This window comes from Oncorhynchus keta, chromosome 18 (assembly GCF_023373465.1).
Source record: "Oncorhynchus keta strain PuntledgeMale-10-30-2019 chromosome 18, Oket_V2, whole genome shotgun sequence".
Taxonomy (NCBI): domain Eukaryota; kingdom Metazoa; phylum Chordata; class Actinopteri; order Salmoniformes; family Salmonidae; genus Oncorhynchus; species Oncorhynchus keta.
Window position 1 is genome coordinate 10,141,476 of NC_068438.1, and position 13,282 is coordinate 10,154,757.

Genomic DNA, 13,282 nt, shown 5'->3' on the forward strand with positions numbered 1-13,282 from the left:
TACTCTGCTGTATCCCCTCTACTCTGCTGTATCCCCTCTACTCTGCTGTATCCCCTCTACTCTGCTGTATCCCTTCTACTCTGCTGTATCCCCTCTACTCTGCTGTATCCCCTCTACTCTGCTGTATCCCCTCTACTCTGCTGTATCCCCTCTACTCTGCTGTATCCCCTCTACTCTACTGTATCCCCTCGACTCTACTGTATCCCCTCTACTCTGCTGTATCCCCTCTACTCTGCTGTATCCCCTCTACTCTGCTGTATCCCTTCTACTCTACTGTATCCCCTCTGCTGTATCCCCTCTACTCTGCTGTATCCCTTCTACTCTGCTGTATCCCCTCTACTCTACTGTATCCCCTCTACTGTATCCCCTCTACTCTGCTGTATCCCCTCTACTGTATCCCCTCTACTCTGCTGTATCCCCTCTACTCTACTGTATCCCCTCTACTGTATCCCCTCTACTCTGCTGTATCCCCTCTACTCTACTGTATCCCCTCTACTCTGCTGTATCCCTTCTACTCTGCTGTATCCCTTCTACTCTGCTGTATCCCCTCTACTCTGCTGTATCCCCTCTACTCTGCTGTATCCCCTCTACTCTGCTGTATCCCCTCTACTCTACTGTATCCCCTCAACTGTATCCCCTCTACTCTACTGTATCCCCTCTACTGTATCCCCTCTACTCTACTGTATCCCCTCTACTCTGCTGTATCCCTTCTACTCTGCTGTATCCCTTCTACTCTGCTGTATCCCCTCTACTCTGCTGTATCCCCTCTACTCTACTGTATCCCCTCTACCCTGCTGTATCCCCTCTACTCTGCTGTATCCCCTCTACTGTATCCCCTCTACTCTGCTGTATCCCCTCTACTCTACTGTATCCCCTCTACTCTGCTGTATCCCCTCTACTCTGCTGTATCCCCTATACTCTGCTGTATCCCCTCTACTCTGCTGTATCCCCTCTACTCTGCTGTATCCCCTCTACTCTGCTGTATCCCCTCTACTCTGCCGTATCCCCTCTACTCTGCCGTATCCCCTCTACTCTGCCGTATCCCCTCTACTGTATCCCATCTACTCTGCTGTATCCCATCTACTCTGCTGTATCCCCTCTACTCTGCTGTATCCCCCATACTCTGCTGTATCCCCTCTACTCTACTGTATCCCCTCTACTCTGCTGTATCCCATCTACTCTGCTGTATCCCATCTACTCTGTTGTATCCCCTCTACTCTGCTGTATCCCCTACTCTGCTGTATCCCTCTACTCTACTGTATCCCCTCTACTCTGCTGTATCCCTCTACTCTGCTGTATCCCTCTACTCTGCTGTATCCCCTCTACTCTACTGTATCCCCTCTACTCTACTGTATCCCCTCTACTCTGCTGTATCCCCTCTACTCTGCTGTATCCCCTCTACTCTGCTGTATCCCCTCTACTCTGCTGTATCCCCTCTACTCTGCTGTATCCCCTCTACTCTGCTGTATCCCCTCTACTCTGCTGTATCCCCTCTACTCTGCTGTATCCCCTCTACTCTGCTGTATCCCTTCTACTCTGCTGTATCCCCTCTACTCTGCTGTATCCCCTCTACTCTGCTGTATCCCCTCTACTCTGCTGTATCCCCTCTACTCTGCTGTATCCCTTCTACTCTACTGTATCCCCTACTGTATCCCCTCTACTCTGCTGTATCCCTTCTACTCTGCTGTATCCCCTCTACTCTACTGTATCCCCTCTACTCTGCTGTATCCCCTCTACTCTACTGTATCCCCTCTACTGTATCCCTCTACTCTGCTGTATCCCCTCTACTCTGCTGTATCCCCTCTACTCTGCTGTATCCCCTCTACTCTGCTGTATCCCCTCTACTCTGCTGTATCCCCTCTACTCTGCTGTATCCCCTCTACTCTGCTGTATCCCCTCTACTCTACTGTATCCCCTCTACTCTGCTGTATCCCCTCTACTCTGCTGTATCCCCTCTACTCTGCTGTATCCCTTCTACTCTGCTGTATCCCCCCTACTCTGCTGTATCCCCTCTACTCTGCTGTATCCCCTCTACTCTGCTGTATCCCTTCTACTCTGCTGTATCCCCTCTACTGTATCCCCTCTACTGTATCCCCTCTACTCTGCTGTATCCCCTCTACTCTGCTGTATCCCTTCTACTCTACTGTATCCCCTCTACTCTGCTGTATCCCTTCTACTCTGCTGTATCCCCTCTACTCTGCTGTATCCCCTCTACTCTGCTGTATCCCCTCTACTGTATCCCCTCTACTCTGCTGTATCCCCTCTACTCTACTGTATCCCCTCTACTCTGCTGTATCCCTTCTACTCTGCTGTATCCCTTCTACTCTGCTGTATCCCTTCTACTCTGCTGTATCCCCTCTACTCTGCTGTATCCCCTCTACTCTGCTGTATCCCCTCTACTCTGCTGTATCCCCTCTACTCTGCTGTATCCCCTCTACTCTGCTGTATCCCCTCTACTCTGCTGTATCCCCTCTACTCTGCCGTATCCCCTCTACTCTGCCGTATCCCCTCTACTCTGCCGTATCCCCTCTACTCTGCCGTATCCCCTCTACTGTATCCCATCTACTCTGCTGTATCCCCTCTACTCTGCTGTATCACCTATACTCTGCTGTATCCCTCTACTCTACTGTATCCCCTCTACTCTGCTGTATCCCATCTACTCTGTTGTATCCCCTCTACTCTGCTGTATCCCTCTACTCTGCTGTATCCCCTCTACTCTACTGTATCCCCTCTACTCTGCTGTATCCCCTCTACTCTGCTGTATCCCCTCTACTCTGCTGTATCCCCTCTACTCTGCTGTATCCCCTCTACTCTGCTGTATCCCCTCTACTCTACTGTATCCCCTCTACTCTACTGTATCCCCTCTACTGTATCCCCTCTACTCTACTGTATCCCCTCTACTCTACTGTATCCCCTCTACTCTACTGTATCCCCTCTACTCTACTGTATCCCCTCTGCTGTATCCCCTCTACTCTGCTGTATCCCATCTACTCTGCTGTATCCCATCTACTCTGCTGTATCCCCTCTACTCTGCTGTATCCCCTCTACTCTGCTGTATCCCCTCTACTCTGCTGTATCCCCTCTACTCTGCTGTATCCCCTCTACTCTGCTGTATCCCCTCTACTCTGCTGTATCCCCTCTACTCTGCTGTATCCCCTCTACTCTGCTGTATCCCCTCTACTCTACTGTATCCCCTCTACTGTATCCCCTCTACTCTACTGTATCCCCTCTACTCTACTGTATCCCCTCTGCTGTATCCCCTCTACTCTGCTGTATCCCATCTACTCTGCTGTATCCCCTCTACTCTGCTGTATCCCCTCTACTGTATCCCCTCTACTCTACTGTATCCCCTCTACTCAACTGTATCCCCTCTGCTGTATCCCCTCTACTCTGCTGTATCCCCTCTACTCTGCTGTATCCCCTCTACTCTGCTGTATCCCCTCTACTCTGCTGTATCCCCTCTACTCGGCTGTATCCCATCTACTCTGCTGTATCCCATCTACTCTGCTGTATCCCCTCTACTCTACTGTATCCCCTCTACTCTACTGTATCCCCTCTACTCTACTGTATCCCCTCTACTCAACTGTATCCCCTCTGCTGTATCCCCTCTACTCTGCTGTATCCCATCTACTCTGCTGTATCCCCTCTACTCTGCTTTATCCCCTCTACTCTGCTGTATCCCCTCTACTCTGCTGTATCCCCTCTACTCTGCTGTATCCCCTCTACTCTGCTGTATCCCCTCTACTGTATCCCCTCTACCCTGCTGTATCCCCTCTACTCTGCTGTATCCCCTCTACTCTGCTGTATCCCCTCTACTCTGCTGTATCCCCTCTACTCTGCTGTATCCCCTCTACTCTGCTGTATCCCCTCTACTCTGCTGTATCCCCTCTACCCTGCTGTATCCCATCTACCCTGCTGTATCCCATCTACTCTGCTGTATCCCCTCTACTCTGCTGTATCCCCTCTACTCTACTGTATCCCCTCTACTCTGCTGTATCCCCTCTACTCTGCTGTATCCCCTCTACTCTGCTGTATCCCCTCTACTCTACTGTATCCCCTCTACTCTACTGTATCCCCTCTACTCTGCTGTATCCCCTCTACTCTGCTGTATCCCCTCTACTCTGCTGTATCCCCTCTACTCTGCTGTATCCCCTCTACTCTGCTGTATCCCCTCTACTCTGCTGTATCCCCTCTACTCTGCTGTATCCCCTCTACTCTGCTGTATCCCCTCTACTCTGCTGTATCCCTTCTACTCTGCTGTATCCCCTCTACTCTGCTGTATCCCCTCTACTCTGCTGTATCCCCTCTACTCTGCTGTATCCCCTCTACTCTGCTGTATCCCTTCTACTCTACTGTATCCCCTCTACTGTATCCCCTCTACTCTGCTGTATCCCTTCTACTCTGCTGTATCCCCTCTACTCTACTGTATCCCCTCTACTCTGCTGTATCCCCTCTACTCTACTGTATCCCCTCTACTGTATCCCCTCTACTCTGCTGTATCCCCTCTACTCTGCTGTATCCCCTCTACTCTGCTGTATCCCCTCTACTCTGCTGTATCCCCTCTACTCTGCTGTATCCCCTCTACTCTGCTGTATCCCTCTACTCTGCTGTATCCCTCTACTCTACTGTATCCCCTCTACTCTGCTGTATCCCCTCTACTCTGCTGTATCCCCTCTACTCTGCTGTATCCCTTCTACTCTGCTGTATCCCCCTACTCTGCTGTATCCCCTCTACTCTGCTGTATCCCCTCTACTCTGCTGTATCCCTTCTACTCTGCTGTATCCCCTCTACTCTATCCCCTCTACTGTATCCCCTCTACTCTGCTGTATCCCCTCTACTCTGCTGTATCCCTTCTACTCTACTGTATCCCCTCTACTCTGCTGTATCCCTTCTACTCTGCTGTATCCCTCTACTCTGCTGTATCCCCTCTACTCTGCTGTATCCCTCTACTGTATCCCCTCTACTCTGCTGTATCCCCTCTACTCTACTGTATCCCTCTACTCTGCTGTATCCCTTCTACTCTGCTGTATCCCTTCTACTCTGCTGTATCCCTTCTACTCTGCTGTATCCCCTCTACTCTGCTGTATCCCCTCTACTCTGCTGTATCCCCTCTACTCTGCTGTATCCCCTCTACTCTGCTGTATCCCCTCTACTCTGCTGTATCCCCTCTACTCTGCTGTATCCCCTCTACTCTGCCGTATCCCCTCTACTCTGCCGTATCCCCTCTACTCTGCCGTATCCCCTCTACTCTGCCGTATCCCCTCTACTGTATCCCATCTACTCTGCTGTATCCCATCTACTCTGCTGTATCCCCTCTACTCTGCTGTATCACCTATACTCTGCTGTATCCCCTCTACTCTACTGTATCCCCTCTACTCTGCTGTATCCCATCTACTCTGTTGTATCCCCTCTACTCTGCTGTATCCCCTCTACTCTGCTGTATCCCCTCTACTCTACTGTATCCCCTCTACTCTGCTGTATCCCCTCTACTCTGCTGTATCCCCTCTACTCTGCTGTATCCCCTCTACTCTGCTGTATCCCCTCTACTCTGCTGTATCCCCTCTACTCTACTGTATCCCCTCTACTCTACTGTATCCCCTCTACTCTACTGTATCCCCTCTACTCTACTGTATCCCCTCTACTCTACTGTATCCCCTCTACTCTACTGTATCCCCTCTGCTGTATCCCCTCTACTCTGCTGTATCCCATCTACTCTGCTGTATCCCATCTACTCTGCTGTATCCCCTCTACTCTGCTGTATCCCCTCTACTCTGCTGTATCCCCTCTACTCTGCTGTATCCCCTCTACTCTGCTGTATCCCCTCTACTCTGCTGTATCCCCTCTACTCTGCTGTATCCCCTCTACTCTGCTGTATCCCCTCTACTCTGCTGTATCCCCTCTACTCTACTGTATCCCCTCTACTGTATCCCCTCTACTCTACTGTATCCCCTCTACTCTACTGTATCCCCTCTGCTGTATCCCCTCTACTCTGCTGTATCCCATCTACTCTGCTGTATCCCCTCTACTCTGCTGTATCCCCTCTACTGTATCCCCTCTACTCTACTGTATCCCCTCTACTCAACTGTATCCCCTCTGCTGTATCCCCTCTACTCTGCTGTATCCCCTCTACTCTGCTGTATCCCCTCTACTCTGCTGTATCCCCTCTACTCTGCTGTATCCCCTCTACTCGGCTGTATCCCATCTACTCTGCTGTATCCCATCTACTCTGCTGTATCCCCTCTACTCTACTGTATCCCCTCTACTCTACTGTATCCCCTCTACTCTACTGTATCCCCTCTACTCAACTGTATCCCCTCTGCTGTATCCCCTCTACTCTGCTGTATCCCATCTACTCTGCTGTATCCCCTCTACTCTGCTTTATCCCCTCTACTCTGCTGTATCCCCTCTACTCTGCTGTATCCCCTCTACTCTGCTGTATCCCCTCTACTGTATCCCCTCTACCCTGCTGTATCCCCTCTACTCTGCTGTATCCCCTCTACTCTGCTGTATCCCCTCTACTCTGCTGTATCCCCTCTACTCTGCTGTATCCCCTCTACTCTGCTGTATCCCCTCTACTCTGCTGTATCCCCTCTACCCTGCTGTATCCCATCTACCCTGCTGTATCCCATCTACTCTGCTGTATCCCCTCTACTCTGCTTTATCCCCTCTACTCTGCTGTATCCCCTCTACTCTGCTGTATCCCCTCTACTCTGCTGTATCCCCTCTACTGTATCCCCTCTACCCTGCTGTATCCCCTCTACTCTGCTGTATCCCCTCTACTCTGCTGTATCCCCTCTACTCTGCTGTATCCCCTCTACTCTACTGTATCCCCTCTACTCTACTGTATCCCCTCTACTGTATCCCCTCTACTGTATCCCCTCTACTGTATCCCCTCTACTCTACTGTATCCCCTCTGCTCGGCTGTATCCCCTCTACTCTGCTGTATCCCATCTACTCTGCTGTATCCCCTCTACTCTGCTGTATCCCCTCTACTGTATCCCCTCTACTCTGCTGTATCCCCTCTACTCTGCTGTATCCCTTCTACTCTGCTGTATCCCCTCTACTCTGCTGTATCCCCTCTACTGTATCCCCTCTACTCTACTGTATCCCCTCTACTCTGCTGTATCCCCTCTACTCTGCTGTATCCCATCTACTCTGCTGTATCCCCTCTACTCTGCTGTATCCCTCTACTCTGCTGTATCCCCTCTACTCTGCTGTATCCTTTCTACTCTGCTGTATCCCTTCTACTCTGCTGTATCCCCTCTACTGTATCCCTTCTACTCTGCTGTATCCCCTCTACTGTATCCCCTCTACTCTACTGTATCCCCTCTACTCTGCTGTATCCCTTCTACTCTGCTGTATCCCCTCTACTCTATCCCCTCTACTCTACTGTATCCCCTCTACTCTGCTGTATCCCCTCTACTCTGCTGTATCCCCTCTACTCTGCTGTATCCCCTCTACTCTGCTGTATCCCCTCTACTCTGCTGTATCCCCTCTACTCTGCTGTATCCCCTCTACTCTGCTGTATCCCCTCTACTCTGCTGTATCCCCTCTACTCTGCTGTATCCCCTCTACTCTGCTGTATCCCCTCTACTGTATCCCCTCTACTCTGCTGTATCCCCTCTACTCAGCTGTATCCCCTCTACTCTGCTGTATCCCCTCTACTCTACTGTATCCCCTCTACTCTGCTGTATCCCCTCTACTCTGCTGTATCCCCTCTACTCTACTGTATCCCCTCTACTCTACTGTATCCCCTCTACTCTGCTGTATCCCCTCTACTCTACTGTATCCCCTCTACTCTACTGTATCCCCTCTACTGTATCCCCTCTACCCTGCTGTATCCCCTCTACTCTGCTGTATCCCCTCTACTCTGCTGTATCCCCTCTACTCTGCTGTATCCCCTCTACTCTGCTGTATCCCCTCTACTGTATCCCCTCTACCCTGCTGTATCCCCTCTACTCTGCTGTATCCCCTCTACTCTGCTGTATCCCCTCTACTCTGCTGTATCCCCTCTACTCTGCTGTATCCCCTCTACTCTGCTGTATCCCCTCTACTCTGCTGTATCCCCTCTACTCTACTGTATCCCCTCTACTCTGCTGTATCCCCTCTACTCTGCTGTATCCCCTCTACTCTACTGTATCTACTCTACTGTATCCCCTCTACTGTATCCCCTCTACTCTGCTGTATCCCCTCTACTCTGCTGTATCCCTTCTACTCTGCTGTATCCCATCTACTCTGCTGTATCCCATCTACTCTGCTGTATCCCCTCTACTCTGCTGTATCCCCTCTACTCTGCTGTATCCCCTCTACTCTGCTGTATCCCCTCTACTCTGCTGTATCCCCTCTACTCCAAATTGAAGTTTCAGGAGGATGCGATGACACAAAGTGCCTCTGTTTGCTAGCTGTCCCACTCCACTACAGTACTTCACTGACTCATGCTCTCTCTCTCTGTCTCTCTCTCTCTCTCTTCTCCTTCCAGCTACGCGGTGTCTGACAACTCGTACCGGTCCATGCGGACGGAGCGTAAGGACCAGTGCATCCTCATCTCAGGGGAGAGCGGTGCCGGCAAGACGGAGGCCTCAAAGAAGATCCTGCAGTACTACGCCGTGACCTGTCCCGCCAGCGACCAGGTGGAGACGGTCAAGGACCGCCTGCTGCAGTCCAACCCTGTCCTAGAGGTCAACACTGGGGGGGAATGCCATGTCATCCACTGCATGTGTCTGGCTTGGTCCAGTCTAAAACAAGACATCGTGTGTGTGTGTGTGTGTGTGTGTGTGTGTGTGTGTGTGTGTGTGTGTGTGTGAGCAGGCTCTCTGCTCATTTAGTGTACTGTATTGAGCTGTGGTGTGTTTGGCTGAATGGGCTGTAGACTAGTGGAGTCCAGACAGATGGGGCGCAGATGTGTTAGGAGCTGACTGCCCTGTAATCTAGCCCTGTGTCTCAGTCACAGCCCAGCACACCTCCTGACCATCTGCCACCACTTTAACACACCCGTCTACCCTCCCCACTCCTGTACCCCCCTTCTCCGTCCTCTCCTGTTTACCCTTTTCTCTCCTCCTCGGTCTCCTGTCTGTCTCTCCCTCCTCTCGGTCTACCTCTTCGTCCCAATGTGTGACCCCAGGCTTTTGGAAACGCCAAAACGTTACGCAACGACAACTCTAGCCGCTTCGGTAAATACATGGACATCCAGTTTGACTTCAAGGTGAGTGGTCACACACACACACACACACACACACACACACACACACACACACACACACACACCAATGACCGAGTATGTTCCTGTAAGGGGGAAACCAGTACATAAACACTGCCAGTCCTTCCACATTAACTTGTACAATATGTTTATTTTTCCACTCCTACGTTGCTGTACTGTCCTGGGGGCCGTGTACACCTGCATGTGGCTCTGTGTCTGTCTCAGTATCCCTGCCTCACCCCCCTCTCCTCCTCCCCCGTTCCCCGGTTCCCTCTCTCCTGGCGGCAGGGTGCACCAGTAGGGGGCCACATCCTCAACTACCTGCTGGAGAAGTCACGGGTGGTGCACCAGAACCACGGCGAGAGGAACTTCCACATCTTCTACCAGCTGATTGAGGGGGGTGAGGAGGACCTGCTGCGGCGCCTGGGCCTGGAGAGGAACCCCCAGCAGTACCAGTACCTCGTCAAGGTGGGACGCAGCAGAGTTTCACTCTATGGTTGGGTCTGGAATGGGACACTCTCCTCGTCTCCAACTTCTGACCGGAGCATGTGTCGAGCTGTTTGGGGCTCAGGTCAAAAGTTACGCAATCGTGTGTGATTTGAGATGTATCCCGAAGTCTCCTTTTTTGCTTTTACAGCAGGAAGAGGTGTGTGTCTGCTCTCTCTCTCTCTCGCTCTCTCTCTCTCTCTCTCTCGCTCTCTCTCTCGCTCTCTCTCGCTCTCTCTCGCTCTCTCTCTCTCTCTCTCTCTCTCGCACACACACTCATGTTCTCTAGTGTGTGCTGGCTGTGGCCCAGTGGGAGACCTGCTTAATGGACCCAGTGTGTTATTAGTGCTGCTATAGAGATGCTCTCAGGTGAAGGAGTTGTCTATCCCTCCTCACTCCCCCGCTGAGACCTACAATATTTCTGCAAACACGCGCACAGACACTTTATTTAGTCCGCCAATGAATGTGTGGGCGTTCAGTATGCGGCGTGCACACGCCTTGCGTAAATGAGTGTCTGTGTTTGCTGGATCTACAATTTAGTACGCATACGGCCTGTAGCGAGGAAGCATGTAAAACAGGAACCTGCCGATCTTTCAGAAACGTCTGAACGTGTCTACGTGGAGCAGCTTGGTAGATGTTTTTAACTTAACACCTTACTGTTTTACTTCTTACTAACATGGATTTACATGTCGGCTGCTTTGTTGAGGAACGATTTTACTTGCAATGTAGAATTGTGGTGTTTTGGCTTCAACCGTGTTTTGTCTGTGTGGGTTTCTCAGGGGAACTGTCCCAAGGTGAGCTCCATCAACGACCGCAGCGACTGGAAGGTGGTGAGGAAAGCCCTGTCTGTCATCGGCTTCAGCGAGGACGAGGTGGAGGTATGAACCTGTTCTTACAACACAGACACACAGACATGATGTTAGCCGCTTAGGTCGGTGTGTTGTTGATCACCTTAAATACTACTACTGAACACTTATTCTATGTTTGACTGCCTGACCGATCTCGCCTGACCGATCTCGCCTGACCGATCTCGTCTGACCGATCTCGTCTGACCGATCTCGTCTGACCGATCTCGTCTGACCGATCTCGTCTGTGCTTTGGGTGCCACCCTCTGTGTTGTTATTGTGGAGTAACATGCTGTATTCCCCTTTGCTGCAGTCTTGTGTATATAGTCAGGTTGTGTGACTGTCTATATTGACCAATAAAGTGGTCTTATCTTGTGTGTGTGAGTGTGTGTGTGATGAGAGGGCTGATTTGTGTGGATGTTTTTTGCATTTTCATGACTGTGGTCTTGGCTTTGGGCCAGAGCTCAGTATTTCTCTGTTCAGTGAGGGAAGAGGGAGAGAGCAGTGCTGCTCAAAAAAATAAAGGGAACACTTAAACAACACAATGTAACTCCAAGTCAATCACACTTCTGTGAAATCAAACTGTCCACTTAGGAAGCAACACTGATTGACAATACATTTCACATGCTGTTGTGCAAATGGAATAGACAACAGGTGGAAATTATAAGCAATTACCAAGGCACCCCCGATAAAGGAGTGGTTCTGCAGGTGGTGACCACAGACCACTTCTCAGTTCCTATGCTTCCTGGATGATATTTTGGTCACTTTTGAATGCTGGCGGTGCTTTCACTCTAGTGGTAGCATGAGACGGAGTCTACAACCCACACAAGTGGCTCAGGTACTGCAGCTCAGCCAGGATGGCACATCAATGTGAGCTGTGGCAAGAAGGTTTGCGGTGTCTGTCAGCGTAGTATCCAGAGCATGGAGGCGCTACCAGGAGACAGGCCAGTACATCAGGAGAGCGTAGGAGGGCAACAACCCAGCAGCAGGACCGCTACCTCCGCCTTTGTGCAAGGAGGAGCAGGAGGAGCACTGCCAGAGCCCTGCAAAATGACCTCCAGCAGGCCACAAATGTGCATGTGTCTGCTCAAACGGTCAGAAACAGACTCCATTAGGGTGGTATGAGGGCCCGACATCCACAGGTGGGGGTTGTGCTTACAGCCCAACACCATGCAGGACGTTTGGCATTTGCCAGAGAACACCAAGATTGGCAAATTCGCCACTGGTGCCCTGTGCTCTTCACAGATGAAAGCAGGTTCACACTGAGCACATGTGACAGACGTGCCAGAGTCTGGAGACGCCGTGGAGAACGTTCTGCTGCCTGCAACATCCTTCACCATGACCGGTTTGGCGGTGGGTCAGTCATGGGGCGGCAGCGTAGCCTAGTGGTTAGAGCGTTGGACTAGTAACCGGAAGGTTGTGAGTTCAAACCCCCGAGCTGACAAGGTACAAATCTGTCGTTCTGCCCCTGAACAGGCAGTTAATGCAGTTATGTTCTTAACTGACTTGCCTGGTTAAATAAAGGTAAAATTTAAAAATAAAAATGGTGTGGGGTGGCATTTCTTTGGGGGGCCGCACAGCCCTCCATGTGCTCACCAGAGGTAGCCTGACTGGCATTAGGTACCGAGATGAGATCCTCAGACCCCTTGTGAGACCATATGCTGGTGCGGTTGGCCCTAGACAATGCTAGACCTCATGTGGCTGGAGTGTGTCAGCAGTTCCTGCAAGAGGAAGGCATTGATGCTATGGACTGGCCCGCCCGTTCCCCAGAACTAAATCCAATTGAGCACATCTGGGACATCATGTCTCGCTCCATCCACCAACAGACTGTCCAGGAGTTGGCGGATGCTTTAGTCCAGGTCTGGGAGGAGATCCCTCAGGAGACCATCCGCCACCTCATCAGGAGCATGCCCAGGCGTTGTAGGGAGGTCATACAGGCACATACAGCCACACACACTACTGAGCCTAATTTTGGCTTGTTTTAAGGACATTACATCAAAGTTGGATCAGCCTGTAGTGTGGTTTTCCACTCATTTTGAGTGTGCATCCAAATCCAGACCTCCATGGGTTGATAAATGGGTTGATACATTTGATTTCCTTTGATAATTTGTGTGTGATTTTGTTGTCAGCACATTCAACTATGTAAAGAAAAAAGCATTGAATAAGAATATTTCATTCATTCAGATCTAGGATGTGTTATTTTAGTGTTCCCTTTATGTTTTTGAGCAGTGTATATAGTATACAGTACTCAGTGGTGGGAAAAGAGTACCACATTTTCATACTTGACTAAATGTAAAGATACCTTTTTTTTAATGGAAAGTGACTCAAGTGAAAGTAAAAGTCACCCAGTAAAATACTACTGTAGTAAAAGTATTTGGTTTTTAATATATGTAAGTATCAATAGGGGTGATAAGTGTGTGAATTGGACCATTTTCCTATTCTGTTCTGCTAAGCATTCAAAATGTAACAAGTACTTTTGGGTGTCAGGGAAATTGTATGGAGTAAAAAGTACAATATTTTCTTCAGGAAAGTAGTGAAGTAAAAGTTGTCAAAAATATAAATTGTAAATTACAGATACCACAAACATCTACTTGAGTAGTATTTCAAAGTATTTGACTTAAGTACTTTACACCACACACAATAAGAGGCCAACTTCACTATATGTTGTATATGCACGCATGTGGGGGGAGGATGGTCAGTTGAATTATATTTTATAACTCTTCAAGTCCAAGATGGCCTAATCTAATCCTTGCAG

At 50.2% G+C, this 13,282-nt stretch overlaps 1 protein-coding gene across 5 annotated transcripts in view; it reads left to right on the top strand.

Annotated features, from left to right (window-relative positions):
• Window positions 1–13,282, top strand: part of LOC118396825 (unconventional myosin-Ic-like) — an 84,159-nt gene that overhangs the window by 50,423 nt on the left and 20,454 nt on the right. For all 5 annotated transcript variants that reach the window (XM_052467379.1, XM_052467376.1, XM_052467375.1 and 2 more), the window contains exons 4-7: window positions 8,480–8,678; window positions 9,122–9,202; window positions 9,485–9,664; window positions 10,462–10,560. In XM_052467379.1, the coding sequence (XP_052323339.1) occupies window positions 8,480–8,678; window positions 9,122–9,202; window positions 9,485–9,664; window positions 10,462–10,560 (559 nt within the window). The remainder of the gene's footprint in view (window positions 1–8,479; window positions 8,679–9,121; window positions 9,203–9,484; window positions 9,665–10,461; window positions 10,561–13,282) is intronic.